Genomic DNA, 27,345 nt, shown 5'->3' with positions numbered 1-27,345 from the left:
AAAAAATAAAAATAAACACAAAAAGAAAGAAAATAAACTTCATGGCCATAAAATTCAAACGAAGGTAAGCAAAGCAAATCAAAGTAAAGGATTTCTAGAGATTCGGAACAGATTCAAATCCAAGCCTTTTCCACAACCTCAACAATCCTCCTGAGTTTTCAACAAATCGACCACGGATAGAGGATGAGTGAGGATCGAAGCAAAGACGATAATGACATCGAGGTAGACTTCGGGGCTGGGGCTCGGATGCAGAGGGAGAGATCAGCTCCATCGCTCTCATCCTCGTCTTCTTCCCTCAGAGAGCCTCTCCTTCTCACCAGGAGGACCAACAACACCTCCCAGCTCGCTATTGTTGGTGCCAATGTCTGCCCCATTGAGAGCCTTGATTACGAGTACTATCTTTGTCTCTATCAATTCCTCATATCCTTCTTTCTTTTTTAATCTTCTTCATTATGTCTGACCATCGTTCCAGCAGGCAAACAGAGGGAGCTTTTGATGTGTTTTTTATTTTTCCCCTTTCTATATATGTCTAATAGATCACTTTGTCCATCTTCATTATATATTTTCCTTCGTTTTTCTATCATTCTATTACCTCTCTGTTTTGTTCCCTAAAAAATAGAAAAAAATAACAAAATAAAAAGCTAACTTTTGAAACTCGTCATTTTAACTGATTTATTTTATATTTCAATTACTTAAGTTGTTAACTTAGTTATAATCCTTAAGTTAATATTTAGCATGTTGTTTTTGTTTTTTATTTTTTGGACGTATATACAAATGCACTGGTTTGTGTGGGATCTCATTTAATTAGCTGATTTTTTTGTTTTTCAAGTTTTGAATATCTTCCGCTGTGGGTGGTTAGAAAATGCGGGGAAAGGAAAGGAAGTTTTGAAAGCCTCTGCTAGGAGTATTCCTCGTTTCTTTTATTCTTCATTTTTTTAGCATTTTTTTTTTCCGGGGGTGTCTAGAAAGTGGAGGAATATAAATAAAATTGATTAGATCTTGTGCGTTATTAAGCGTATTTTGATTATCAAATAATAAGCGAAGAAGTCAAGCGGGGAAGAAACCACAAAAGAAGTGAAGTGCGTGGAAAGTATGTCTGCGTTGTCCTTTTATTATGTCATTTTCCTTTTCTTTTAGCCTCACTTAGTTGGTCATGATACATACAACAAAAAATTGAAATTAAATCGCCCTTCGATCTTCTGGGAAATGAGTTAGCAGATTATGTTTCGTGGTGTTCTGGTTTAGAGACTTGAGTATGCTACAGCTCTTTATAGGATTGCATTTTAATTCAAAACATGCCTGCCTCACTGTTTTTCTTTTTCCTTTTTTACAGGATTATCGAGAATGATCTTTTTAAGCAAGATTGGAGGTCTAGAACAAAAACCGAGATATTTCAGTATATTTTCTGTAAATGGACTCTTGCACTCCTTATCGGTTTAAGTACAGGGCTCGTTGGCATCTTTAATAACATTGCTGTTGAGAACATAGCCGGTTTCAAACTTCTGCTGACCAACAACCTTATGCTTAAAGATAAGTAAGTCCACTTACCACCAGCTGGATGCAACTGGAGTTTCTTAATGCAATCGAGTCTTTATCCACTTTACCATATGCTTTAGTATTAAGCATTTATGTTTTGTTTCTTGTTTGGAATAATGTAGCAGTAGTCTGCAATTCTATATGGATAACCAAATAGTTATCTTTCTGTGATGTAATACTTTTCCGTCAATCTTAAAGACTTGAACTTCAAATTCAGATGTTTTTAATAAATAAACTTCAGATTTATATTTGCAAATATCTCAGCGTCCTTTTGAACCAATGCCCTTTTTTTTCATTTTCCAACTAGTGTTGTACTCTGTTGTTGATGCATGCCTCTTGCAAACTCGCCTGGCAGTCTGGTAGCGTGCAGAATGTCAATGCTTTTTCACTGCTGTTGCATTGCATTACCCCCAATGTTGTTGATGTTTGAGTGCATGCTCAGCTACAACCATGTTGCAAGACAGATGGGATTTTAGGATAAATGGGAAATGAGCAACGAAGAATAATTATTTGCAAATTTAAGCATACAAAACTCCATTTAAAGGGCCTTTGCTATTGCCAAGTCAGCGGAGGAATTTCATGCACAGATGTTAATCATTTTTGCTTCAAAAAGTTAAATTTCTCTGCTCAAATCATTAGAAATCCCAGACTGTAATTGTTGTCCTAGAAACCTGTTAACCTTATATGCTCCAAAGATTTTCATGCTTTAGGAATACCTGTAATATAAATTTTTAACTGTAAATTTAGTAACTATGGCATGATCTTAATTTCAGTGCAGGTATTATCAGGCATTTGTAGCATATGCTGGTTGTAACATGGTTCTTGCCACTGCTGCAGCAGCCCTCTGTGCCTACATTGCTCCTGCAGCAGCAGGCTCTGGAATACCTGAGGTGAAAGCTTACCTCAATGGTGTAGATGCTCATTCTATATTGGCTCCAAGCACCCTCTTTGTAAAGGTGAGTAACAAAATCTCTCTCTCTCTCTCTCTCTGCATGTGAGTGCGAGGGTGCACACATATAAGGAATAACTGGTTATCCATTTAATTGGAAGACCATCAAATTCAAGGGCATTTTTTCTGTTTTTATACGAAAAAAGACGTTTTATGGAGGGATATGGATGTTTTTAACGCTTCCCTATTAGCTTTTATGCCAAAACAAAATTATCCCCCCCTTCCTGGCAGCATATTGATGCTTACTATATGTACAACAAGCCTGCCAAGGAGAATATTGAGAAATCAATCAATTGTACAAATAGGAAATTTCTAGGTGAGTGATGTGGATGACATCATGATAGCAAGTAAAATACTCAGGAAAAAATTTATAGATGTAATCGAATTTCCCATGGGATGGACAAATGTATCCATCCAAAGTCTTATGCAACCACTCCAAGGAACAACTATATATGGTACCCGTTCAAAAGAGAAGAAGATTTATACAAATTTAATCAAGTTATTTCCTAGCTATAGAGTTATCTGAAATGAGTGATTCTGCTTAAGGGTTCATGAATTGACCACCTATGTTATGGATGCATGATGTATCATATAACATATTAATGCTACTTTTTTGGGTCCCATTGCAAAGGTGTCACCTAGCTTATCTCACGCTCGTCCATAGACCACTAGGTTGTGTCCCAACAGGAACATCAAGTGCCTTCAGACCTTTGTTTTAAGTTGGTACTCAATATTTATCCTTCATTTAATAATTAAGTGGCAAATATTGTCATTATTGGAAATATTAGTTCTAAATCTCCAATGGTGTTCCGTTCTTCTTGACCCCGACCCCCCCCCCCCCCCCCAACGCCACCCCAAAAAATAAAAGATCTCCAACCCTGAAACCTAAATTAAGAAAGATGAATTTAGGGTGCCTTTATAATTTTCTGTACCGGATAAAAAGGAATTTTTTTTATGTGCTAGAAGTGTTGGAATAGTGAGCCTACTACCAACTTAAAGTTAGTATGTTATTGTGAAAAGAAGTCTGTAATAATTACGCCATCAAATTTGGCAGATTTTTGGTTCCATTTTTGGAGTTGCTGCTGGATTTGTTGTGGGCAAGGAAGGACCTATGGTACACACCGGTGCCTGCATAGCCTCTTTACTTGGACAGGGTGGTTCTCGCAAGTATCGTTTGACTTGGAAGTGGCTTAGATACTTCAAAAATGATCGGGACCGGCGGGATTTGATTACCTGTGGTGCTGCTGCTGGTGTAGCAGCTGCCTTCCGTGCCCCGGTTGGCGGGGTTCTCTTTGCACTGGAAGAAGCAGCTTCATGGTCTCTCTCTCTCTCTCTTTCCCTCTCTCTCTCTCTCAATATATATATATATATATATATTTGGCGTTATAATTATCGGCAGCTAGATTTTCACTGTGAACCGTGTAAAGACATTCATATTTTGTGATAGCCACCTCAGATTATATCATATTTTTCCTCATATTCTTGTTCTATTTTTGAGTTTATATTTGGCTGTTCCGTTCAGTCATAGAACCTAATTTAATTGGAATGTCTTGGCATACTTTGATTTTGTCTGCTGTACACAATAGACAGATTTATTTTAGCAAAACGTAGGAATAAAAAAAAGTTGGACTTGTCTGAATACATGGGATGCTTGTGAACATTGTTACTTTCATTACTCCTTTGAACTTAACAAACTAATTTGATATCTCATGAAACCTGGGAGAGATTTTAGCATTTTTGAAAGCCAGTTGCGTAATTTTAGCAATTCCAATATTCCAATGCAGAAAGTTTACCTTAAAACTTAACCAAGTGGAGGTAAATTCACTGATTCTCTTCAAATTTGACTGAATAGATTTTGAGGTCCGCATCTCCCTTATTTCATGTTGTAATTAGTGTCCTCTTTTATTTAACTTTTAGGTGGAGGAGTGCTCTTCTTTGGAGGACATTTTTTACAACAGCTGTAGTAGCAGTAGTTTTGAGGGGTTTCATGGTATTTTGTCGGGGTGGAAAATGTGGACTATTTGGGGAAGGAGGCCTGATCATGTTTGATGTCAATTCAGCAAAGCCCACTTATAGCGTCCCAGATCTACTTGCAGTGATATTCCTTGGAGTTATTGGAGGCATTTTTGGGAGCCTTTACAATTATCTTGTTGACAAGGTTCTTCGAACTTATAGCATCATCAATGAGTATGCCCTAGAAATTCCCCTTAAATTATAAGCGTACTTGTGGTTATACTTTTTCCCTATATTATCTTTCACATTAAACATACATACAGAGGCACACACATACAATACATTTATACGTATATATAATATTTCTGTAGACCTACTGCATTGGCGGCTCTCAAAATTTCATTTTTTCTGATTGTTGGGAATGAATTGCAGGAGAGGTCCTTCGCTCAAAATCCTTCTCGCCATCACCATCTCCCTTTTGACCTCCTGTTGCTCTTATGGGTTACCATGGTTATCACGGTGCATTCCTTGTCCTGCTCACTTGGAGGATCAATGCCCCACAGTAGGTCGCACTGGGAACTACAAGAATTTCCAATGTCCGCCTCACCATTACAATGACCTTGCCTCCCTCTTTATGAATACCAATGATGATGCTATTCGAAACCTATTTAGCTCTGGTTCTGAAAAGGAATTTCAATTATCGACTCTAATAGTTTTCTTTGCTGCTATATACTTCCTGGGCATTATAACTTATGGAATTGCTGTTCCCTCTGGGCTCTTCATCCCTGTCATACTTGCTGGGGCCTCTTATGGACGCCTCCTTGGGAATCTCCTGGGTTCTCTCTCTGATCTTGATGTGGGCTTCTTTGCCCTACTTGGAGCTGCATCCTTCCTAGGGGGCACCATGAGGATGACTGTCTCTCTGTGTGTGATACTTCTTGAACTTACTAATGATCTATTGATGCTCCCATTGGTGATGCTAGTTCTGCTTATTTCAAAAACTGTGGCTGATTGTTTCAACAAGGGTGTCTATGACCAAATTGTTAAGATGAAGGGGTTACCTTACATGGAAGCCCATGCAGAACCATACATGAGGCACTTGGTTGCAAGTGATGTTGTTTCTGGACCATTAGTTACATTTTCTGGGGTTGAAAAAGTGGGGAATATATTACATGCTCTAAAACTAACGAGGCATAACGGGTTTCCTGTGATGAATGAACCACCTTTCTCAGACGCTCCGGAGTTGTGTGGGCTTGTTTTGAGGTCACATCTGCTGGTGTTACTTAAAGGAAAGAAGTTTGCAAGGCAGAGGGTGATGACTGGAACCGAAATGATGTCGAGGTTCAAGGCCCATGATTTTGCAAAGGCAGGATCAGGCAAGGGGGTCAAGCTGGAGGATATAGACATCAAGGAAGATGAAATGGAGATGTATGTTGATCTTCATCCCATCACTAATACGTCTCCATACACAGTGGTGGAGACAATGTCCCTAGCTAAAGCTGCAGTTCTCTTTCGAGAGGTTGGCCTCAGGCACTTGCTGGTTGTGCCAAAGACACCCGGGGTAATCTGTCTGCCTTTCTATCTCTCTCTCTATTATATATATAGCATAGAAGAAAATTAGCTTGCATTTATCCAATTCAGAGGGATTCGATATAATTTTTTAAACTTATATTTTTTCCCTTTGTCTACTTTGTTAGCTCCCAAACAAACACATTACAACCTCTAATGGATTTTTGACATTTGCAGAGGCCTCCAATTGTTGGAATCCTGACAAGGCACGACTTCATGATGGAGCATATACTGGGACTTTACCCACACTTCAACCCTCACAAGTAGAGCGAGCAATCTACTCAAAAGGTATATAATGGTATCAAACGGTGTTGTCGTCAGTTTCAAACCATTGTTATCTGTTATCATTGTTATGGTCGTTTCTATATTCTTGCTATATAAGGTCGATGTGTGTAATTAATTCATTAACGAGTTTTTTTTTTTTTTTTTCCCTTATTTTTGAAGAAAGAAGCATATGGTAAATATGAATTTGTTGTATCCGTTCAGTGTTTACTTACAAGGAAATCTGTTTCGGAGCAGATTCTGGAAACAAGAACGCCACAGGTGGATTTTGATTTTGCATTTGAGATGAATAGAAATTAAATTGCCGGCGTTCTGTTAAATTATGACGCTTCTATAACTATTTTTAAAATTATTTTATCAAACGCTCTGCATGTAATATAAAGGTGTAATATATATTTGTTTTCACAGATAAGATGAAATGGATTGAGATAAAAGTTGAAACTTAAAATAAAATATTGTTATAATATTTTTTTTAATATTATTTTTGTTTTGGGATTTAAAAATATTGAATTGTTTATTTTATTTTGTATGAGAATTTGAAAAGGTTGTAATAATTAGATGAGTTGAGATGGGTTGTGATTTTGTAAAAATAAATGAGAATAGTGTTGAAGCTAAATAACTATAGCCAGCCAATGATTGAAGAAGCTGCTGCTTTAAAAAAAACACAAAGCAATGACCCAAACTACTTAGCCAGACAAATTTGTGATTTCTTAATCGACAAGTTTTAAAAGATATATATATATATATATATATATATGAACAAAATTTTCCGAAAGTACCATAACAACTACTCTTCGTTTAATTAAAAAACTGAAATGAGTTTTTGTAAGATATATCCACTCTCTTTTCATATCTTCATTCAACAAAATAAAATTCCATAAGGGGCAGGCAGACCAGACCTATTACTGACACTGTTTCCCGGGGCCGCCATGTCAACCTTTTACATAAACATATCTCAACTTCATTATATTATATAGAAAAACATAAAAGTGAAAACATACTACGAAACTTGTAACAAGTACTTGGAAACACCTGTGTTGGCCCAAGTGGTGAAGGCTTGATCTTGAGGTATCACTTCCTTTAAGATTCAATACTTGAATCTCATAAGTGCAAATAATCCTTTAGAATCATACATCTTAATGAAAAATCAATGATTTAACCAGTTTTATATAAAAAAATTTTCAAGAATACGGTACACGAGATATGAGTTTACTTTGCGATAGTAAATCCAAAGGACCTTGCCTTAGAAAGGTTCCCTGATATATATAATAAAAAAAAATAGTACTTGATATGCACCTTTATCGCTTTTTAATTAAATGATTATTTACTTATCAACAGAAAATTGCCACAACAATTACTAGGTTTATTCTCAACAACATTACCTCTAATATTGGAGATAAAAGAAACAGCTTTCTAATGTAGTAAGAATAAATTGCATCAAAACTTTCTACAATTGAATTATGCTTATTTACGGGTCATTACTCGTGGGTACCTTTATCCAGCATCCGTTGTCTTAATTTTCTATGATCCCTTTTTTTGTTGGAAAATTATTGTGACATGTACATGAACCACAGTTTGTCATTATCTCTAACTATGAAAGAAATCCCCAGCCCCGCATGAAAGGGGGAAAAAAGTTACTAATTCCCTACATATTGCAAATATTAAGTGCAAACAAGATTGTGATTGACCTATCAAGAGCAATCTATAAGCTGAGAAAGAGTTTCTTAAACAAGAAATTCAAACTCGACAAGGAAAGGAAAAAAAAAAAAAGATCTGGCTTGAGTTGTCCCAAGCTTCCGATCACGGTATCTGCAAAAATCAATGCTAGTATGTTGAGTAGATACTTGTATCAAACAGTGAGAGATGCACCATTGTCTGCTGCTGTAAGATTGAGTATCATTGTAGCTGCCTTCAAAGCCCTGATAGGGTTGAATGAGAAATACAAAATTGCTCAGTCTATAGTAATAAGGCAAAGTCCCAACAAACTTGGGGAAAATGAAAAACAACATGGAGATATCATGTAAGACAAAGACAGATAAGCACAAACCTACACAGTAATATGTCTATGAGAAAATATGGCATCCTATAAGTTGTCATAGAGGATGCTAGCAATATTCTTATTTGATAAAAATAGGTATGATGCATCCACTTTTTTAACCCACGTGTGTTAACACGTTTTGCCATGCTTCTCAGAGGCTCGGGGCAATATATTTGATACAAAACCAATAAAACTTCAAACAAATAATTATTGTGCCTGGAAGTGACTTTTAAAGGTAATCTTTGTCTTTTATTAAGAAGAAACAAATGAAGGAATTGCATTAACATGGTTATATGCATATTAAATTTCAGGGAACATATAGTAAACCTCACAGTTTGACTTCACCTTAATTTCAACTGCATTGATATTTACCCTGTAATTTCAAAAGCTTTGCAATTTACCCATCAGATGAAGTATTGCACTTTCGTAGGTTTCATATCCAGAAATCCATTGCTAGAAGATTGGATAAATAATAGATTTTAAATAAGTTTTAACCTTTTTTTGTTAGGTTTCATATAAAGGATATCTTAGATTTTCTTGATGTGCATGCGATGAATGTTTCCGTATTACGAACATAATAGGAAAATGATTACAATGCTTTTCAGCCTATTTGGTGGGGGCACTCGAGGCAGGTAGCGGCGACCAAGTAAGCGGTTATTGAAGTGACTGATGTAATTAGATTGGAAGCACCAGTAAATTGTCCAGATGTTAAGACATCTTTCAGAGAACTCATATACGATTATCATATAAGATGAAAATGCATACCATGCTTCAGGTGCCTGGTACAAGGCAGCTGAATTGCCAAAGCATGATGCAAGCATATCAGTGTTGATCACGCCTGGATTAAGTGCAACAATAGCCATTCCATCAGGCAACTCTTTTGCCACCGATCTAGTCAAACCCTCAACTGCCCATTTTGACGCACAATAAGGTGCAACCTGTTAAAGTACAATCAGGTTTGGTAAAGGATTAACATACTGTCCCAGATGCCAACGTCATCAAGAAATGAAGACTTAGACAAGATAAAACTATTGAAAAACTATGGATAGCTTTGTGTAAAAGTAAGCTCATCACTTGTCCATTAAAAAACTAACCATTATATGTGGGTTATCTATCCTTTTCAAAGTAACCTGGCAAACACCCCAGCCATGATCCGAAAAGGATAAACATAAATTCCAGGAGATAATCTCCGCTCTATTTGGCAAAAAGTTGTAGAATGCAACTTCTTGTCCATCTAAAGCATCCTCACATTATCGACAGAACATGTATGGAGACTTGTGTAGGTGTTTTCAGAAATAAAAAATAAAAAATCCTACTAGTGGATTTTGATATAATAGGGCTATCATATTTATTAAAAATGTGCATCCATCTAACCAAGACTGAAAGAAAACATTTTATTTGTGATAGCATCATGTCAATTTACCAGGGCAGCACCAGATCTTCCCCACCCTGAAGACATATTGACAATAATTCCCTGCTTCCTTGTAATCATGAGAGGGATGAAGTGACGCAACATATTTGCCGTTCCTTTTACATTTGTATCAATAACAGTATCAAACTCTTCTTCAGGAACCTCCCAGATCTTGTTGTTTCTATTGATAGTACCTGCATTGTTTACTGGAACTACCTCTATATTAGTCCTGAATATACACCAATCAGAATAAATGCCAGGCAACAGCCAAAAGAAACAAAAAAACATAGGATAACCTCACATAAAGACAAGATGACTGCAATCAACCAAGATGCTGCACCAGCCAGTAAACTGCCACCAAGCATTATAGTTGTTTAAAAGGTAGTAAAACCCTCTTTTCTTTGGAAAATCATAAACCCTTACAATGCCAAACACATAAATCCCACTGAAGGAGAGAGTTGAGTCAAGAATGGGAAGAAAAAACATTAAAAATCTTTGCCTCTGTATGATTGGCACATTCGAGTAGTAAAAATGAAATAATTACATATTTATCACCAAGAGAAAAGTTCAAATGATGCATCTACCAATTAGATCTCAATATTTTTTTATGCACAGACCAGACCAACTAAAGAGCATAGAAGATTGTATTGACCATGAAGGTGCCTACACATTAGAAATTCACCAAATGCAGTTAAAAAAGTGCATGATATGACCGTGCATTGACAGTGCCATGAAAGGTGATGGTGATCTGCAAAACCATAATGTATAGAGTTAAGGCCTCAAGTTCCCCTACTTGCGGGTATTGAACCAATTAAAATACCTTGGTATCTTCAAGAACATAAACGGAACAGTATATGAACTATAAACGGTACATGGAGAATGTTGAATAAAACATGTCAAACTCAAGAGAATGATGTAGTTCTGCCTCAGCCCGTGCCATAGTTTTAAAAGGCCAAAGCAGAAGGCAAGGTGCCTCAATCCATGTAAGGGGAAGGATAACCGTCTAGTAAGCCCTTTGAACTTTGAATCCAAGTTAAATAATAGGATACTTAAAATTTTACAAGTAAAAGATAATTCACAAGAAAAAGAAAAATAATAATCTGATAGCATTCAGTACATAACAATGGCATGAGAATCACACCAACCAGTACATCTCACGCTCTGAATTTGAGATTCACTTCAATGTTTATATCTTTCAATGTTATTATAGTTTTATTCTTCACTCGACTGTAACTTCTAACACGCAACTAGTATTTCCAATTTTTACTTTCATTCTTTGCTAGTGTAATCCACTATTTTTTGGCCAGGCTTCTCAGTTGTGGCAATCATCGACCCAAAAGAGTGGACATCTTTGCATAACTCAAGATAAACTATTCCCAGTTAAAGTCCTTTATTAGTATAAGAAGTTAGCTGTCAGCACTGTTTCTATGTTATAGGCTCCTGGTCGACACACTTAGGCAAAACAAAAGGTGGTCAAAACGGTTACGAATGAAAACAGTGAATGCACTGCCGACAAAGCCTATACCTTCAAGGACTCCAGCAAAGAAAATAAATGCCTCGTGGCATTTTAGGTGTGATTCGCGTTGAGGCACATTAATTAGAATTGCGTTTACAGAGAAAGCTAATATATACATTTTTATGTGACATGAAATGATTCAGGTGAAACCTCAGTGAGAGTCACGCCACACTTTCAGAATGTGGTTGTTCTAGCCTCTAGAAATCACCAAAATCCATTGTTCATTTATTACTATTTCGAGAGAAAGAAGCAGGGAAAATTTCTATAGAAAGGGTTAGGCTTAAGCACAGTCAAGCGAGAAGTTAAGAAGCAGAATTACGAGTAAAAATATATACCTATGATGTCGGGAACCCCCTTTTTCTCCATCACAACACGCGCCAGCTCTTCAACGCTGCTATTAGATCTCTATAAACAAAAAATCTGGTTATTTAGTAACAAATTCGAAACTCATCCAGAAAAAAAAATCCCCGCGGTTATGAATAAAACACTCGGAAACTACCAGAATCTTAGTTAAAAAATATATGTAGAAGGGTAAGCAACAACTCAAATTCAATAGTTTCTTAGCACCACCTTTTATTAGAATATTCAGATAAACATTAAAAAAGAATAAATAAGTTGAAAAAAAGGCCAAAAATTTCAAAATTCAATCGCTATTTCAAAGCATGAGAGAGAGAGAGAGAGAGTGACCACGTCAGTGTTGAGGAACAAGTGTTTTTCGGGGGACGAGAGGTCGGATTGTAGAGGGTTGATGTTGTCGTGGGCGCGGGAGCAGCCAATGACGGTGTGACCCCTCTGGACGAGCTCTAGGGCAAGGGCTCTCCCAAGCCCTTTGCTAGCCCCTGTAATCAGAACGGTCCGAGACCTCCCTCCTCCCACTCCGTTCACCGCGCTCATCCCGGTATACGGCGTCGTCATACACCATACACACGCTCTTTCTCCTTCCTACTGATTTGTGTCTCTCTAATGATCTCTTGTATTTCGATTCTTGTGGATGAAAATGATAACTCGTAGGCGTGGCTTAATACATATCACGGAGCGGAATAGGTACTTCCATCTCATTCTCCGTAAAATTTTCTATAATTTAATTAAAAAATATTTTTTTTTAAATTTTTTCTTAAATTTTATTTATTTTTCAAAAACTTCCTACAATTTATTCCCTATTCCTTTTTTATTCTAATAAAATAATATTTATCTATTACTTTTTTATTACTTTTTTCCCTCACTTTCATTTAAAAATTTAATTACTTAATATTTTTTTTATATTTTAAACTATTACTCTAGTGAATATTTTAAATAATTTTTTTTATAGATATGATAATATTTTTAAAATTAATTTTTTTATATTTTCATAATTAATTAAATTATTTTTAAAATTATTATTTAAAACTATAACAAATATGAGTATGAAAGAAAATTTAGATGATTGGAATAATAAGTTATTTTATGTATTGAAATAAAATATTGATAAAGATAGTTTAGGAGATGAATAGTGATTTTTTATATTTGAAAAACAGTTGTTCATTTCCTAAATATTTTTCCTAAAATAGATATTAAAACTGTAAAATAAACCTCAAATTATAAGAAAAGTGATGTTTTGGTACATCGGATGAGAATGCACTTATCAAATGTGTCGTATAGACTATCAAATGAATCTTTTGTTAATTTAACAATAATAAAAATATATAAAGTATAATATATAGTGTATAAATCATGAGTAGAATTATTCTTATTACTATATTTATAATATGCATACGCAAAAAGTTAATTTTTTAATCATAAATATCACTATTTTTTAAAATAATTACTCAATATTTACACACTACTTACCTATATTTAACAGTACTTTATTATTATTATTATTATTATTATTATTGTCGTTTTAAATTGATTTATTCATTGTTTCAAGTTTATTTTTATTTGAGTGGAGGGCTGGTGGCCCAATTGGGATCACGCATCTTTGTGGCGGTTTGGGTCGTTTCGATCCCCATAAAGTGGTCCAAGTCGATGGGCTCGAACCATACCAGAGGAATTGCCCCCACCTTTCATCCTCTTGCGCTGGAGTGTTTCCTTTTTTTAACCATTTAATTTATTATTTTTCTAAGATTTTTTTAAAATAATTTTTATTTCAAATTGCTATATTGTATTATCTTTAATAGAGTTTATGACTTGTCGTTTTTAATGTCACACGTCACATTTTGAGTGGTTGATACGAGACACTGAACAGTTAGTGAGAGTTTAATAGAAGAATTAATTGCAAAACTCTTCAATCCCAACTATTGTAAATTATAATGCTAAAATAAAATTTTAAAAGAACTTTGGTCACAAATGGATAAAGATTTTTGCTACACAACCTCCACCACACTCTAAACTCCACATTTTTTTAAATTTTTATTTTTTATTTTTTATTTTTTTTGAGTTTTTTTTTTAATTATTTTAACTTTTCTATTCATTATTTATATAATAAATATTTGATAAAAGAAAAAAAATTAAAAAATGGTGGAGTGTGAGGAGGTTGTGAAGATTTAGGCTTCATTTGGTTCCTTAACTATTCTCAACTCATCTCAACTTATCATTACAACTTTTTAAAATTCCAATACAAAATATAATAAATAATTCAACTTTTTTAAATCCCAAAATAATAATAATATTAAAAAATAATATTCTAACAATATTTTATCATCTCAACTCAACTCAACTCAACATCCAAACACACTCTTATTCTTTATTATATAGTGAGACAAAAGTGTGATGAAAGTGTGGTGTGTAACATTAGCCTTATTTATTATATAAGAATGACTATCTAAAATATATATAAATAAATAAATATATATATATATATATATTAGGAAATGACCCCGGGTGCGTTAGTCCCGATATGTACCTAACATAATGATTTAAATAAAAAAAATGAAAAAGTTAGTAGCTTATTTATTTGGAAAAAGAATATATAAAGTTAAAGAAAGACAAAAAATCATGATTAAAAAAAAATCTAAGCTTAAGTAAAATATGAGCATTAGTCTGCATCATTATCTATTTACTCTATATATAATAATAAAATATTATAAATTTAATAATTTTTTTATTTTTTATTTTTATCGTATTTTATAGTTCTACTAATTAAATAGTAATAATTATTATTTTATAATCAAATTAATAATATTCAATATTAATATTAATAATTAATATTCTATATTGAGTGTTTTAAATATTTTATTAGTTAAATTTACTTAAAGTTGAATTTTACAATGAGAATGTTCTAAAACGTTTCTGTTCTAAAGAGTAAAGTCATTTTAATTTTTTTTTATTTTAAAAAAATTGAAACAAAAAAAAAAGAAAATGAATATACTGTCAAAACAAAAATGATATGAAAAAAGACGTTAATTCATGTGCACTGCGAGGCTATTAAAGGGCTTTTAATAAAACATGATCATTCATTAAATTCTATAAAGGAGCTACACGTCAAATGGTTAAGAGTCTTGAGGACATTTGGGTAAAACATGATTATTCATTAAATTTTATAAGAGAGCTACACATCAAATGATCAAGAATTTTAAAGACATTTTGATAAAACAAAACTTAACAAAAAAATAACAAAAATTACTATTCATAATTAAATAGCTACTTATTATAATAAAATAGATATATAGTATTGTCATTCCGTCCCATAAGTTTATCTTTTTAAAGTTATCACTGATATAATTAGATTTTTGTTCTTTTACATATTAAAAAAATAAACCACTTTATTAATAATTACAAAATAAAATAAAATAATAACTTTGAGTAGCAAAATCTAGAGGCTAAAACGGTGTGCTTTACGAGCGCCTTGAATAAAGAAAGTGATCGATGTTTCCGTCAGTCGGTGCGAGGAGAAAAGCTTTTTACCTCTAAATTTTCTCGGCAAAATTTCGGAGAAAACGCGTTCGTCCCGAAGTAAGGAACTAATGGCAGAACCAGTACCCAACAAAGCAGAAGAAGACGACGAGGAAGCAGAGTGTACAGTTAAAATGGAGGGTTTGTTACAGATAATGAGCCGGAAGGAGAAGAGAAAGGCGAAGAAGAAGATGAAGAGGAAACAGATTAGGAAGGAGATGGCGGAGAAGGAGCGTGAGGAAGAGGAGGCGAGGCTGAACGATCCAGAGGAGCAGAGGAGGGAGGGTTTGATGGAGGAGGAGGAGAAGGAGAGGAAGGAGAGGGAGAGGAAGCAATTCGAGGATCGGGAGAGGGCGTGGATTGAAGCCATGGAGAAGAAGAAGAAGGAAGAGGAGGAGCGAAGGATGGCTCTGGAAGAAGAAAAGTCGAAAAGACTACAGGTTCGTGGTTTTATATTTGGATGAGTTCTGTTTGGTGGTTGAGATAGCGTGGGAATGAGGAAAAGAAAATCATTCTATGGAAATTTCTCTTCTTTTATGGCAGGTTGAGAATGAAAACGAGTTTAATGAGGATGATGATTGGGAGTATGTAGAAGAAGGGCCTGCAGAGATCATATGGCAAGGAAATGAAATAATTGTGAAGAAGAAAAGGGTCAGAGTTCCAAAGAAGGACGCCAATCAACAAAGTAGACAAGAGGTATCATCAACTCAATTGAGATAATTGGCTTTGTGGTTGTGTTTTAAGTTTTGGATGGGAAGATTTTCAATCATGGAGGTTATAATTTCCTTTGCAGGATGCTGATAGGCCTACGTCAAATCCTCTTCCTCCACAGTCTGAAGCTTTTTCTAGTTATAAGAATGCATCCTCGGCAGAGCATATTTTAAAGAATGTTTCTCAACAAGTTCCTAATTTTGGAACCGAACAGGTAAGCCATACATATGCGCGCGCGAGCGTATAGTTCTCAATTTTTATGTTCAAGATGTCTTTTGCACGTGTTAATATTCGTTATTAACAACCAGCATCTAATCTGTTAATTGTGTACTTGTATCTTTGGCAGGATAAAGCCCATTGCCCTTTCCATTTAAAAACCGGTGCATGCCGTTTTGGTCTGCGTTGCAGCAGAGTTCATTTCTACCCCGACAAATCATTTACACTGTTGATCAGGAATATGTACAATGGTCCTGGCCTTGCCTGGGAGCAAGACGAGGGGCTTGAGGTCTGTAAATGCTGCCTTCATGTGATTCTTGTATCCTGATTTCAATTATGGAAAGCTTCTACACTGTCATTTAACTGGGCAAGATTTGCCACACAAATCCTAATGAAAAAATGTGCTATTTGTTTAGGATCCCAAAGGCATGTTATCATTAGAAACTTCGTTATTTCTGTCTGTCTTTCTGTGGTTAATTTTATACTATGCATAGATTTTTTATAGGTATACTATACATAGAATATATATCAGCAATTATTTGAGTCAGTCCTTTTTTACGTTTAGAATTATTATTGCTGTTCTTTGACTTTAAATCAGAAATCCATCTCAAGATTCACTACGATGAAGGTCCATGGTTTTGGCCTTGGTTGGTTGGAGTAAAAGAAATTAGCTCCTTTGTATCCTACTTGCCGGTCCAAGGGTGGTTATCTTACAGTATCCCTTTATTTATTTATTATTTTTTTATCTTGAAAATGTTAACCTCATATATTATTACACTTTTTTAAACTTCTTTTGCATTTTCATTTCTTTTTCTCTTTCTGTTTGATTTGGTGACATGTTTTGTTCATCATGCCTGTAAATCCTAACTTTCTGCAGTCGTAGTTATTATGGTGAGATACAATTGTCTCTGTTGATGTGGCATTTATTTGTAGATTCAATTGTCTCTATTGATTCGACGTTTATTTGTATATCATACCATTATCTGTGAACATGGTCCAAATTTTGGTTTTATATTTGAGATTTATTTTCATTCTAGAATTTGATAGCCAACTCACTCTGATTTGTATGCAAGTTACTATTCCTTAACAAGTTGTTTGTGTTCTGGGAATAATGCAGCTCTCTACTGATAATGACCATTCCCTCGCAAGGTTTGAGCATGCAAGCTACTATAGTTGAAAGAGGATAAACTTGGCACTTTTTTTTTATTATTATTATTATTTTTTTATTTAAGTAAACAAATTTTATTGATCAAAAAATAGGCAGAGCCATATATAGAATTCTAAACAGTAAAAACGAAGGCATGCCCTTCTCTATGTAGGTGCATTATAGACAAAAAAATATGTAGGTCCATGCCATTGAAGTCAACATCAATGGCCTAAGTACAAAGTGTTCTAAAGAATAAATCTTTCAGCTCCTTCTGTGACCTCTCCTTTTCTTCAAATGTCCTGTCATTATGCTCCTGCCATAAACACCACATAATGCATATAGGGATCATCTTCTAGACAGATTTAATCTATTGCATGCCTCTTAGATTTGTCCAGCTGGCCAGCATTGCCACCACTGTCTCCGGTATAACCCAAGACAAGTCTAATCTACTGAACACTTCATTCCATAATACCCGAGCTGTCTCACAATGTAGTAGGAGATGGTTTACAGACTCTCCCCCTTCTCTATACATGCAACACCAATCTACAATGATTACCCTTCGTTTCCTCAAGTTTTCGGTTGTGAGAATCTTCCCCAATGAGGCTATCCACACGAAGAAAAAAAAGGCTGCTTTGGGAGGCGCTTTAAGTCTCCAAAGCCTTATCCACGGAATCTGAGTTTTGGATTCTTGTGTGAGAGCCTTATAAAAAGCGAACCGAGAATACCCCTTTACCATCGAGTATCCTCCACATTAAGTCCTCCTGCTGAATGCTCGGTTTTATGGAGTACAAAAGGCTGTCAAAATCTTCAAAGTTGCTCATTTCCCAGTCTTGTGCCGCCCATATAAGATGATGTTCCAACAGATCTACCCCCGGATATCTCCATGACTTCTGCCACTAATACATCTTTAGCACTAGCAATATTGAACAGTGAAAGGAATATCTCTTGTAGAGTACTATTACCGCACCAAATATCTCTCCAGAATTTAACCCTAGAGCCTTCACCATGAAGTCTAGTGTCTCTAGTCAAGACCTCCCATCCTCTTTGAATGTGTTTCCACACACCCACTTCATACGCCCCCCTTACTTCTTTAGTGCACCATCTCTCCCCCCCCCCCCCCCCCCCCCCCAAAAAAAAAAAACCTCCATATTTGCTCTCAATCACTAATTTCCATAGGGCTTCTAGTTCCTTATGATATCTCCACTGCCATTTGCTAAGTAACGCCCTATTAAAGATCCTCATACTTCTAATGCCCAAACCACCATTAGAAATGGGGCGGCATACCTTCTCCTACTTGACAAGGTGAAACTGGAACTCCTCCCCCATTCCACTCCACAAGAAATCACGTTGGAGTTTTTCAATTCGAACCGCCACATTTGCAAGTGTAGGGAACAAGGATAAAAAATAAGTTGGTAGGTTAGATAAAGTACTTTTAATCAACATAATCCTACTACCTTTTGACAAATACATCTTTTTCCATCCCGCTAGTCTCCGTTCTACTTTCTCAATCACTGTGTCTCATAAAGAAGACGCTCTCGAAGGAGCCCCCAACGGAAGGCCAAGGTAAGTCATAGGAAGTGAGGCTATCTTACACCCCAAAGCCAGTTGTCGTAGATTAAGAACACCTCCATTAGGCACCATCTCTGATTTGTCGAAGTTCACTTTCAACCTGGATGTTGCTTCTAAACAAAGGAGCAGGGCCTTCAGTGCTCGAATTTGATTTTGATCAACCTCACAAAAGATAAGTGTATCATCTGCAAACAAGTGAGATATGTTAATGATTCCCCTGTCCGGGGTTCTGATCGAAAATCCATCCACGAAACCATTATTAACCAATGCCGAGGTCATCCTATTTAGCGCCTCCATCACAATAACAAGCAACAATGGCGACAACAGATCTCCTTGTCTTAGGCCTTGTGTGCTATGAAAAAACCAATTGGACTGCCATTTATCAACATTGAGAATTTCACCGTTGATATGCATCACGAATCCACGACTGCCACCTCTCCCCAAAACCACACCTCCCAAGAAGGTAGAGAAGGAAATCTCAGTTAACGTAATCATATGCCTTCTCCATGTCTAGGTTGCAAATGATCCCTATTGTGCCAGCCTTCAATCTACTATCCAGACATTCATTGGTAGTAAGAACCGCATCAAAATCTGTCTCCCTTTTACAAAAGCATTTTGGGGTTTTGTAATGATCTTTTCCAAAACCTCACCTAGACGGTTTGCCAGCACTTTGGAAATTATCTTATATACCCCATTCATTAAGCTTATGGGCCGAAACTCCTTAACCTTCATTTTTTTTTTTTTTTGATAAGTAAAAATATTGTATATCAAAAGGAGAAACCAAGTACACTAAATGTATACAAGAAAACACATTGCCCAAAATGACTCAACAATCCCCTAATGACCCAAAAAGCCCATAAAAAACCAACCCAAAGTACATCAGACCCGACCCCAATCCTTGTTTCCCGTAGAACTAAAACTCTACCCGAACACCAACCCCAACACCTTGATTCTCGTCTTCACAATACCCTCCCTTTAGACTTCCCTCTAGTTGAACTACCTCCCTTAGCGTCGTAGTTGATTGTCGAAAAGAGACGTTGTAACTCCCTGCTTTTCTTGAAGCTTGATTTGGTTTCAAGTGTGCGGCTTTCCTCGATCGCAGTAATTAGTTCGTTAAATTGGTCTTCACATCCTCCATATGAAATTCCCATGAACTGCTGAATCTCGTTAACTTTAGGCAGAATCCAATCCGCTATTGGAGGAAGAGAGACCAGGGGAGCCACAATATCCCCATCAACCTGCACTCCCGACTCTAGACATTCCTCTACACAAGGCACCAACGCCAAACCCATTGGTTCTCCAGTAACTCCATTGGTTCTCTCCAATGGTATCGGGGTCCCCATTGGAGATTCTGGGGTGACAACAAGTCCCTTCACCTTTGGGTGATAGCGGATCCTACATCTCCTTCAGACCTCGGCAGTACACTTTTTTCCTTCAACTCTGACGAGGGAGCCATAGTTTCTTCAGGGACCAAGGGTGTAATACCGACTATCGATCTATCCTGTGTTACACGAGGCGAATGACATTCCATTACTGATGTCTCTACGCCAATACCCGATGTAGACCCCACTTCAAATAACCCAGATTTCCTTTTGACCCGCCATACTCTCCTGGATCTGGTTATAGGGACAGGGCCGAATCCAATCTTCCGTTTTTCTTTTTCTAAGTTTAAAAGATTCGGGCCTATCATGTTTCTTACCACCCTGTTGCCTCCAGCTGAAAGCCGATCTATTTTCGTAGACAAGAAAGTTATCGCTGTCTTCAACTCGACAAATTGGGTTTCCATCTCCTGTAGAGAGTTGTGCATCTTGACAAGCTGGTCTTGAGGCGTGATTGACAAACCCCCCACACTCTGAACCCCCGAAGCATGTCCCGTCTTTAGAGCTGCTGCATAGGATTGCCTCACCACTAAGGATGTACTTGGGTCTTTCTCCAAGTTCTCCCTCCCTCCCACACCACATTGTCCTTCCAAGCCGTCACTCCCTCTCTTGCCGAAGGAAAAATGACGCAGCACCTCCCCCATCCTTCTCCAACCACTGCCCCCTCTTCAGGAATGAAAATAAAATTCCTCCTCCCCCACTACCATACTCCTCCACCGCCATATAACGTCCGCAAGCATTCGAGCAGCGATGAGCTGTGAAACTGCGTCGACCTTCCTAGACAGTGGAGAAAAAATCTTGTTTCTTATCCTTAGTACACGCTTCTATGGCCTTGGCCAGCCACTGCACTGTTGTCGAACCCAAAACCAACTTAGATATCACCCTTCGACTCCTTTCAGTAATGGCCAACATGCTCCCCTCCTTTACCAGTGTAAAGGATTTAGATTCTATGGCCAACTCCATAGAAGAACCCATACTGACCCACTCCCCTTCTTCAACAACCATTCATCATCTCAGAGAAACCAGATCCAAAATCCGTTGGGAGCTGCAAGCACTGCGAAGTTGTGGACTCCAGGTCGTGTTCACTGCAAGCACTGCAGAGTTGTTTCCAGCTGCAAATCGTGCTCACAGAAGACGCCGGAGCACTCGCCGGAGCCTTCAGGGTCGACGGCATGACCAACGGAGCGTTTGGGAGGATCGCCGGTGTACTCTGAGAGGCAATATAGCGATATCTAAGACGTCGGAGGTTGAACCGACGCCGGACAGCCCTCATCGAAGTTGCCGAGGTCTGTCGGCTTTATCTGTGCCGACGGTGCGGTGTGTCTCGCCGACAAAGGGTGGGTGGCGGCAGATCTGGTTCCTTAGGGTTTTCGCGCTTCGTATTGTTTTCTCTCTCCTCTGGACCGATGCCGAACGGCCCTCAAGGAAGTCGTCGGGGCCCGTCGGCTTTGTCTGTGACGACGGTGAGAGGTCACTCGCCAGCACGGGTGGCGGCGTCTTCCTTAGGGTTTTACTTACGAGAGAGTTTTCCTTACGTACGGAGAGAGTTTTCCTAGAGTGCCATTCTCTTCAGTAAAGCTAGCTCCCTTAACCTTCATAGCCCCCACCTTCTTTGGTATCAATGCAAGAAATGTGGTGTTAAAGCTTTTCTCAAATTTTCCAACCGAGAATAGCTCTTGAAACACCCATATAAGATCTTCTTTTATCACTTCCCAACAAGTTTGAAAGAAGCCCATAAAGAAACCATCAGACCCCGGTGCCTTGTCTTTAACCATTTTCCTCACTACATTATAAACCTCCGTCTCCTCAAAGGCCCTCTCCATTCGAGATACATCATTCGGCTCAATGGCGTCAAAAGCAAGACCCTCAAGGGTAGGTCGCCATCCTTCCTGGCACTCTCTTTACTTGCGCTAAAGATGAAAAGAAGGAAGAGAATGCCCGTCACAATGCCCGTCACTTCTCTAAATAGGTCATAATATGGGAAAATACACTTTTACCCTCCAAATAACTGGTGTTTTATGCTTTATGCAACAAACTACCAGAACTGATATCTTGCACCCTCAAATTAATAAAAAGTTGCAATGTTCACCTTTCAAAAAGTTCTTTCTTTAACATTTGCATGTGTGCGCAGAGAGAGAGAGAGAGAGAGAGAGACCAACTTTACTGGAAATTGTATATGGTTTTTTTTTGCATTATTTTCTTCCCAATAGGTGACTGCTCTACCTCGTTTTGGTCTAATTTTAGTCCATTTCGAATTAGGGTGGCTCCATGGCTGCCTAATTTGTATTTTCTAAATATCTTGAATAGTAGTCAAAGTTAAAAACCTATCAAAATGTTTTTGTGGAGGATGCAGACTCATTTTGTGGATTTGAGAAATCTTAGTACCACGATTTACTATCTGCTTCTTTTTACAGCTAATGTCTATATCTCTGATAATATATTCTTTTATTTTTTTTTTTTCAATTTTTGTTTCCAGTACACTGATGAAGAGGTTGAACGTTGTTATGAAGAATTTTACGAGGATGTGCACACAGAGTTCTTGAAGTTTGGGGAAATTGTGAATTTTAAGGTTGTTGCTACTGTCCTAGTGTTGTTTTTGCCCACTATTCGATTAACATATTCATACCTGGGGATATTGTGTTTATTGAGAGTTGAGGAATATTACAATTTTTTATTTGTTGAAGAATTTGATCATATTGGTTAATTATTTACAATTGATGATTATGAATTCCATTAGCTGCTTATAGCTATTCTGGGAGACTATTTTCTGGTGCTAACTTGTGGGTAGTTGGGAGTTATGGTTTGTCTTATGATAACAAATGTCATGTCTTTTTCAGGTGTGCAGAAATGGCTCATTCCATTTACGGGGAAATGTCTACATACAATATAAGTCACTCGATTCAGCTGTTCTTGCTTATCATTCTATTAATGGCCGGTACTTTGCTGGGAAACAGGTATTGTATTTACCGTAAAGGTGAAGTCTCTTAAATATAAGTACCACGTTCTCCTTATTTTAGCTGTTGCATGAGCTCTTGGTTCTCTCTGTAGTGGGATATACCTTCTACCAAATTTCAATTTTTTTTTGATTGGTAATCAAAGTTTTTATTGATGAGGAATATGTAAAACCCAAGTACATGGGACATATACAAGAGCAACACCTAGGACCAAATTTCATAATTTAACCTCTCTATTATTCAACTAATTTTGGTCTTTTAGCTTCCTGAACTCAATTATTCACTAATTTTGTTCAATGGTAGTTTCTTGTGAGTGTTTTATTGTAACGCCCCAATGGAAGGCCAAAACCACTTGGCCTATACTCCAAAAGAACTAGTCAATGATACAATTGAACTTCCATTGAAACATTATATAGAGCAAGAACTTCTCATTCCCAAGTAATATGGGATCTCATACACCACCCACATTATCCTCTTATCATATGGGGTGTTACAATCTCCCTCCCTTAAATTCCCGACGTCTTCGTCGAGCCCATCCGTTATAGGTGGCACGGCTCAAGTCCCACATTTCTAATTGGGATAGGCTTTGATACCATTTGTAACTAGGGCTGTAATCGAGCCAAGCCGAGCCTGTCTTTGGCTTGCTGAGCTCGGCTCGACTCAAAATACTCGAGCTCGTCTCACAAATGAGTTCGAGTCGAGTCGAGCTCGAGCTTGAATTGTTTATTTTTTTTATTTTTTGAATAATATTTGATAATTAATAAATTAAAAAAATAAAATATCTAATATTGAATTTATATAACTAACAAGTAGAACCTCTATTGAATTATAAAGTTTTAAAAAATTTATAAATAATTAATATCTAACTAGTTGATATTTATCCAAAATAACAATATATTATATGTCTACATATATTATTAATACAAACACTTAATATGATAGCATATATCTATTTTATATATAATTCCCACATACTAGTATATGAAATTATTAAATTTTATCGATTAATTATTATACAAATTATAAAATACACCTATGAAGTAGCTAATACATATATATATGTATATATACATAGGTGTATGTATATATTTATCAATATATGAATGAGTTTTAATCGAGTCAAGCTAACAAGTCGACTCAAGCATAAACGAGCGGACCTTAACGAGCTTTGCCGAGTCGAGTCTTGTTGAGTATGTGTCATTTACAAATCGAGCAGGTATGCTTTCACGAACGAGTTTTTTTTTTCACGAGTCGAGTTCGATTCGAGTTTAAACCGAGCGAGTACCGAACGGGCTATCGCACAGACTGGTCCATTTATAGTCCTATTTGTAATGCCCCAATAGAGGGCCCAAACCACATGGCCTATACTTCAAAAGAACTAGTCAATGATACAATTGAAGTCCTATTGGAACATTATAAAGGGCTTCATTTCCAAACAATGTGGGATCTCATAAACCACCTACCTTATCCTCTTATCACATGGGGTATCACATTTATTGATCTCTGTGTTGCTTTTGGCAGGTAAGTTGTGAATTTGTCAATTTGACCAGATGGAAGGTTGCCATATGCGGGGAGTATATGAAGTCAAGGTTCAAGGTATAATTGGCCCCACTTTTTGTTTTTGTTTTTGGCGGTAACGTACTCTTTTTTTGTCTTTTGTTGGTTTCCATTGTGCTTTTATTTTGGACAGATATGTGCCATTCATTTAATAATTTGATTTTGAAAAAATAAGATTATTGATCTTGAATCACTTGTTGACGTTAATTTTGAATCCTGCTCGTCATTCTTCCTGACTACATCCTTGTTGCATCCTTATAGACATGTTCTCATGGAACTGCTTGCAATTTTATCCACTGTTTCCACAATCCTGGTGGAGACTATGAATGGGCTGATTGTGATAAACCACCTCCAAAATATTGGGTGAAAAAGATGACTGCTTTATTTGGTTATTATGATGAAGCTGGGCACGAGAAACAGGTGGAACAAGAAAATTTGGGGCATCGGCGGCACTCTAGCAAGATGATGACTGATGTAGACAGGTGTGCCTATATTTTTCCTTGGTGGATGTAACATGTGGTACCTAGTATTTGTGAAAGTGAATTTCTTAAGCTATGTTTTCTGAGTCAATTTTTTCTTGATGAAATATCCATTCCTCTATTCCAATCTAAACAACCAGATTACGTGGATTGTTATTTATTTTCATCAAAACCTTTTAACTATTAGAAATGTCTTTTGTTTTTTTCAATTTCCCCATATGAAATGTGATATGGGATAGAGTTCCTAACAAGCTGTATGACCATTTTAATGATTTAGAAGGCCTATGATCATCTCCCCTCTGTAAGAACAGAGTAGAGGGTGAGATTTTGAGTTGAGCACAAGACCCACCACATGCATGTGGTCCTGAAAGATCTTATTATTATTTGTAGAAGAAGTATCTGTAGACGGTGCCCTGTTGGTAGTTAATTTGTAAATCTCGTTTCCTATAATGTTAAAAAATACCACCATACAGTGAGCAAACACAACTTGTCCAAATGCTAGAATAAAGCTCTGATTGGAGGAGCCGATTTTTAATTGTCTTTGTTTGTTAAATTGTGCATATTATGGTTTTATGATCATTTAAAATAAAATCCAGTTCTTGGAGGCAAAGTTTGACTTCCAGATTTTGGTGTTAATGCTTGTTAATGGTGCCTATTTGACATACTTTTAACTTTGAACTTTATGTTCCATATCATCCAACTTGTCTATATTGTAATTCGTATGTATTATAAGTCAGTCTACCCCTCGACGAGAATTTGTTCTCTATATGATCAGATGCTTCTCTTCAAATTGTTCATATGATGATTGCATGATTCTTTCTGCTTATCAATAGTTTCCTGAATATCCATGGCAGGTCTTGCTCAAGAAGATCTAAATCCAGAGAGATGGATTTCTTGAATAGCAGTAGCTGTAGTGGAAGAAATGGCAGTGGTAATGATGTTCCAAAGAGCACACGGTGGAGGCAGTATGCGAGTGATGATAGAAAGCAAATGAAAGTTCTTGGTGAGGATATGTATGAAGAGAATACAAACTTAAAAGAAACTAATCACATGAAGAGCAGAACTCATGATACAGATTCTGATGGTGAATGGTTGGATAAGGATGGGGACAAAGAAAGATACAGAGATAGATACCATGGTAGTGCAAGCAAAAGCTCTAGATCTCAGGACGGGGATAAAAAGCGCAGATCATGTGGAGATGAATCTAAGGGGGATTGGTCAGATAGTGAAGATAGAGAAACTCACAACCGTCATGCTAGGAAAAGATCAAGACACAGCAGAGAAGTTACACTCCTGGATGATTGTGAGGACCAAGAAAACCGTAGGAGAGAGTGGTCAAAAAGAGATGGAGACCGAGAAACATACCATGGTCAGATGACCAAAAGTGCAAGACACCAGAGGAAAGTAAAGTATCCAGATGATCATAGGGACAGCAAGAACAGAACTCATGATACTGGTGTAGAGTGGTCTGACGGGGAAAGAGATAGAGATAGAGATAGAGACAGGCATCATAGAAAAAGGAGGAAAAGCTCAAGACACCAGAGGAAAGTGGAACGTCAGGATGATCATGGGGACAGTAAGAATGGAAGTCATGAAGGAGAATGGTTAGATAGGGACAGCAATAGTGATAGAGAGCAAAGTAGACGACAGAAAGGCTCCGAACAGGACAGCATCTCAGATGATCATGGGGATAGCACAAGCAGGGCCGATGATACTGGTTTGATGAATGATTAGTCAGGCAGTGATGGAGAAAAACACCACGGTCGAACAAGGAAATGTACGAGACACTGGAATGAAGTGTCAGATTTCTCCGATGATGAAAGGGAATCAGCAAAAAAGTTGGAAAGATAAGCGTCACAGCGTGGAATCCAGTGGGGGGAAGTCTGGTCTAGAAGAAGGCTCGAGAAGGGATTGTTGAGCGGTGAGTTAAGCAGTTCAGGCAGCTAGTTTTAATATTCACAGGCCTTGAGTTTTTAGATAATGTACTCGTTTTGGAGTTCTAGAACTTGAAGGTACCTGGTACATCTTCATTTCTTATATCTGCCCTACCCCTTTTAAAAAAAAAAAAATGAAATAAATAAATCCATTGAGAGGAGTATCTCCTTGGTGGGATATGCTGCCGAGAGCATAACTCATAACAAGCGGTCCATTGTTGTCTTTGGTAGCCTTCTTGCATTCCCGCTAGCACGGAGAGGTTCGGGCAAGCTTC

The 27,345-nt window shown here is 37.0% G+C and overlaps 3 protein-coding genes and 1 long non-coding RNA gene across 6 annotated transcripts; 2 read left to right on the top strand and 2 right to left on the bottom strand.

Annotated features, from left to right (window-relative positions):
* On the top strand, positions 1–6,609 carry LOC121255877 (chloride channel protein CLC-c). 2 transcript variants are annotated; one of them, XM_041156420.1, is made up of 7 exons: positions 1–392; positions 1,334–1,534; positions 2,315–2,492; positions 3,540–3,802; positions 4,403–4,672; positions 4,871–5,999; positions 6,185–6,609. In XM_041156420.1, the coding sequence occupies exons 1-7, from the start codon at positions 184–186 to the stop codon at positions 6,272–6,274; spliced, it is 2,340 nt and encodes a 779-aa protein (XP_041012354.1). In that variant the 5' UTR covers positions 1–183; the 3' UTR covers positions 6,275–6,609. The 2 variants fall into 2 exon arrangements, with proteins under 2 accessions (XP_041012354.1, XP_041012355.1); XM_041156421.1 differs by lacking the exon at positions 1–392 and having other exon boundaries at positions 1,396–1,534; positions 2,310–2,492.
* A 1,240-nt stretch (positions 6,610–7,849) lies between these two features.
* LOC121254819 (NADPH-dependent pterin aldehyde reductase) lies at positions 7,850–12,245 on the bottom strand. 2 transcript variants are annotated; one of them, XM_041154995.1, is made up of 5 exons: positions 11,942–12,243; positions 11,590–11,659; positions 9,751–9,944; positions 9,093–9,265; positions 7,850–8,208 (listed from the first exon to the last, which is right to left on the bottom strand). In XM_041154995.1, exons 1-5 carry the CDS (start codon positions 12,167–12,169, stop codon positions 8,139–8,141), a joined length of 735 nt encoding a protein of 244 aa, XP_041010929.1. In that variant the 5' UTR covers positions 12,170–12,243; the 3' UTR covers positions 7,850–8,138. The 2 variants fall into 2 exon arrangements, with proteins under 2 accessions (XP_041010929.1, XP_041010928.1); XM_041154994.1 differs by having other exon boundaries at positions 8,146–8,843; positions 9,002–9,265; positions 11,942–12,245.
* A 2,812-nt stretch (positions 12,246–15,057) lies between these two features.
* LOC121254816 (zinc finger CCCH domain-containing protein 5) lies at positions 15,058–27,277 on the top strand. Its single transcript, XM_041154988.1, has 9 exons — positions 15,058–15,564; positions 15,668–15,820; positions 15,918–16,049; positions 16,182–16,340; positions 22,623–22,715; positions 22,984–23,100; positions 24,622–24,696; positions 24,919–25,139; positions 25,991–27,277. The coding sequence occupies exons 1-9, from the start codon at positions 15,196–15,198 to the stop codon at positions 26,868–26,870; spliced, it is 2,199 nt and encodes a 732-aa protein (XP_041010922.1). The 5' UTR covers positions 15,058–15,195; the 3' UTR covers positions 26,871–27,277.
* LOC121254820 lies at positions 19,515–20,786 on the bottom strand. The gene is made up of 2 exons (XR_005938720.1): positions 20,292–20,786; positions 19,515–19,752 (listed from the first exon to the last, which is right to left on the bottom strand). It is a non-coding gene; the product is annotated as an uncharacterized LOC121254820 (long non-coding RNA).
* Positions 27,278–27,345: the final 68 nt, after the last annotated feature.

This window comes from Juglans microcarpa x Juglans regia, chromosome 3D (assembly GCF_004785595.1).
Source record: "Juglans microcarpa x Juglans regia isolate MS1-56 chromosome 3D, Jm3101_v1.0, whole genome shotgun sequence".
NCBI lineage: Eukaryota > Viridiplantae > Streptophyta > Magnoliopsida > Fagales > Juglandaceae > Juglans > Juglans microcarpa x Juglans regia.
This window is presented reverse-complemented; position numbering and strand designations above follow the sequence as displayed.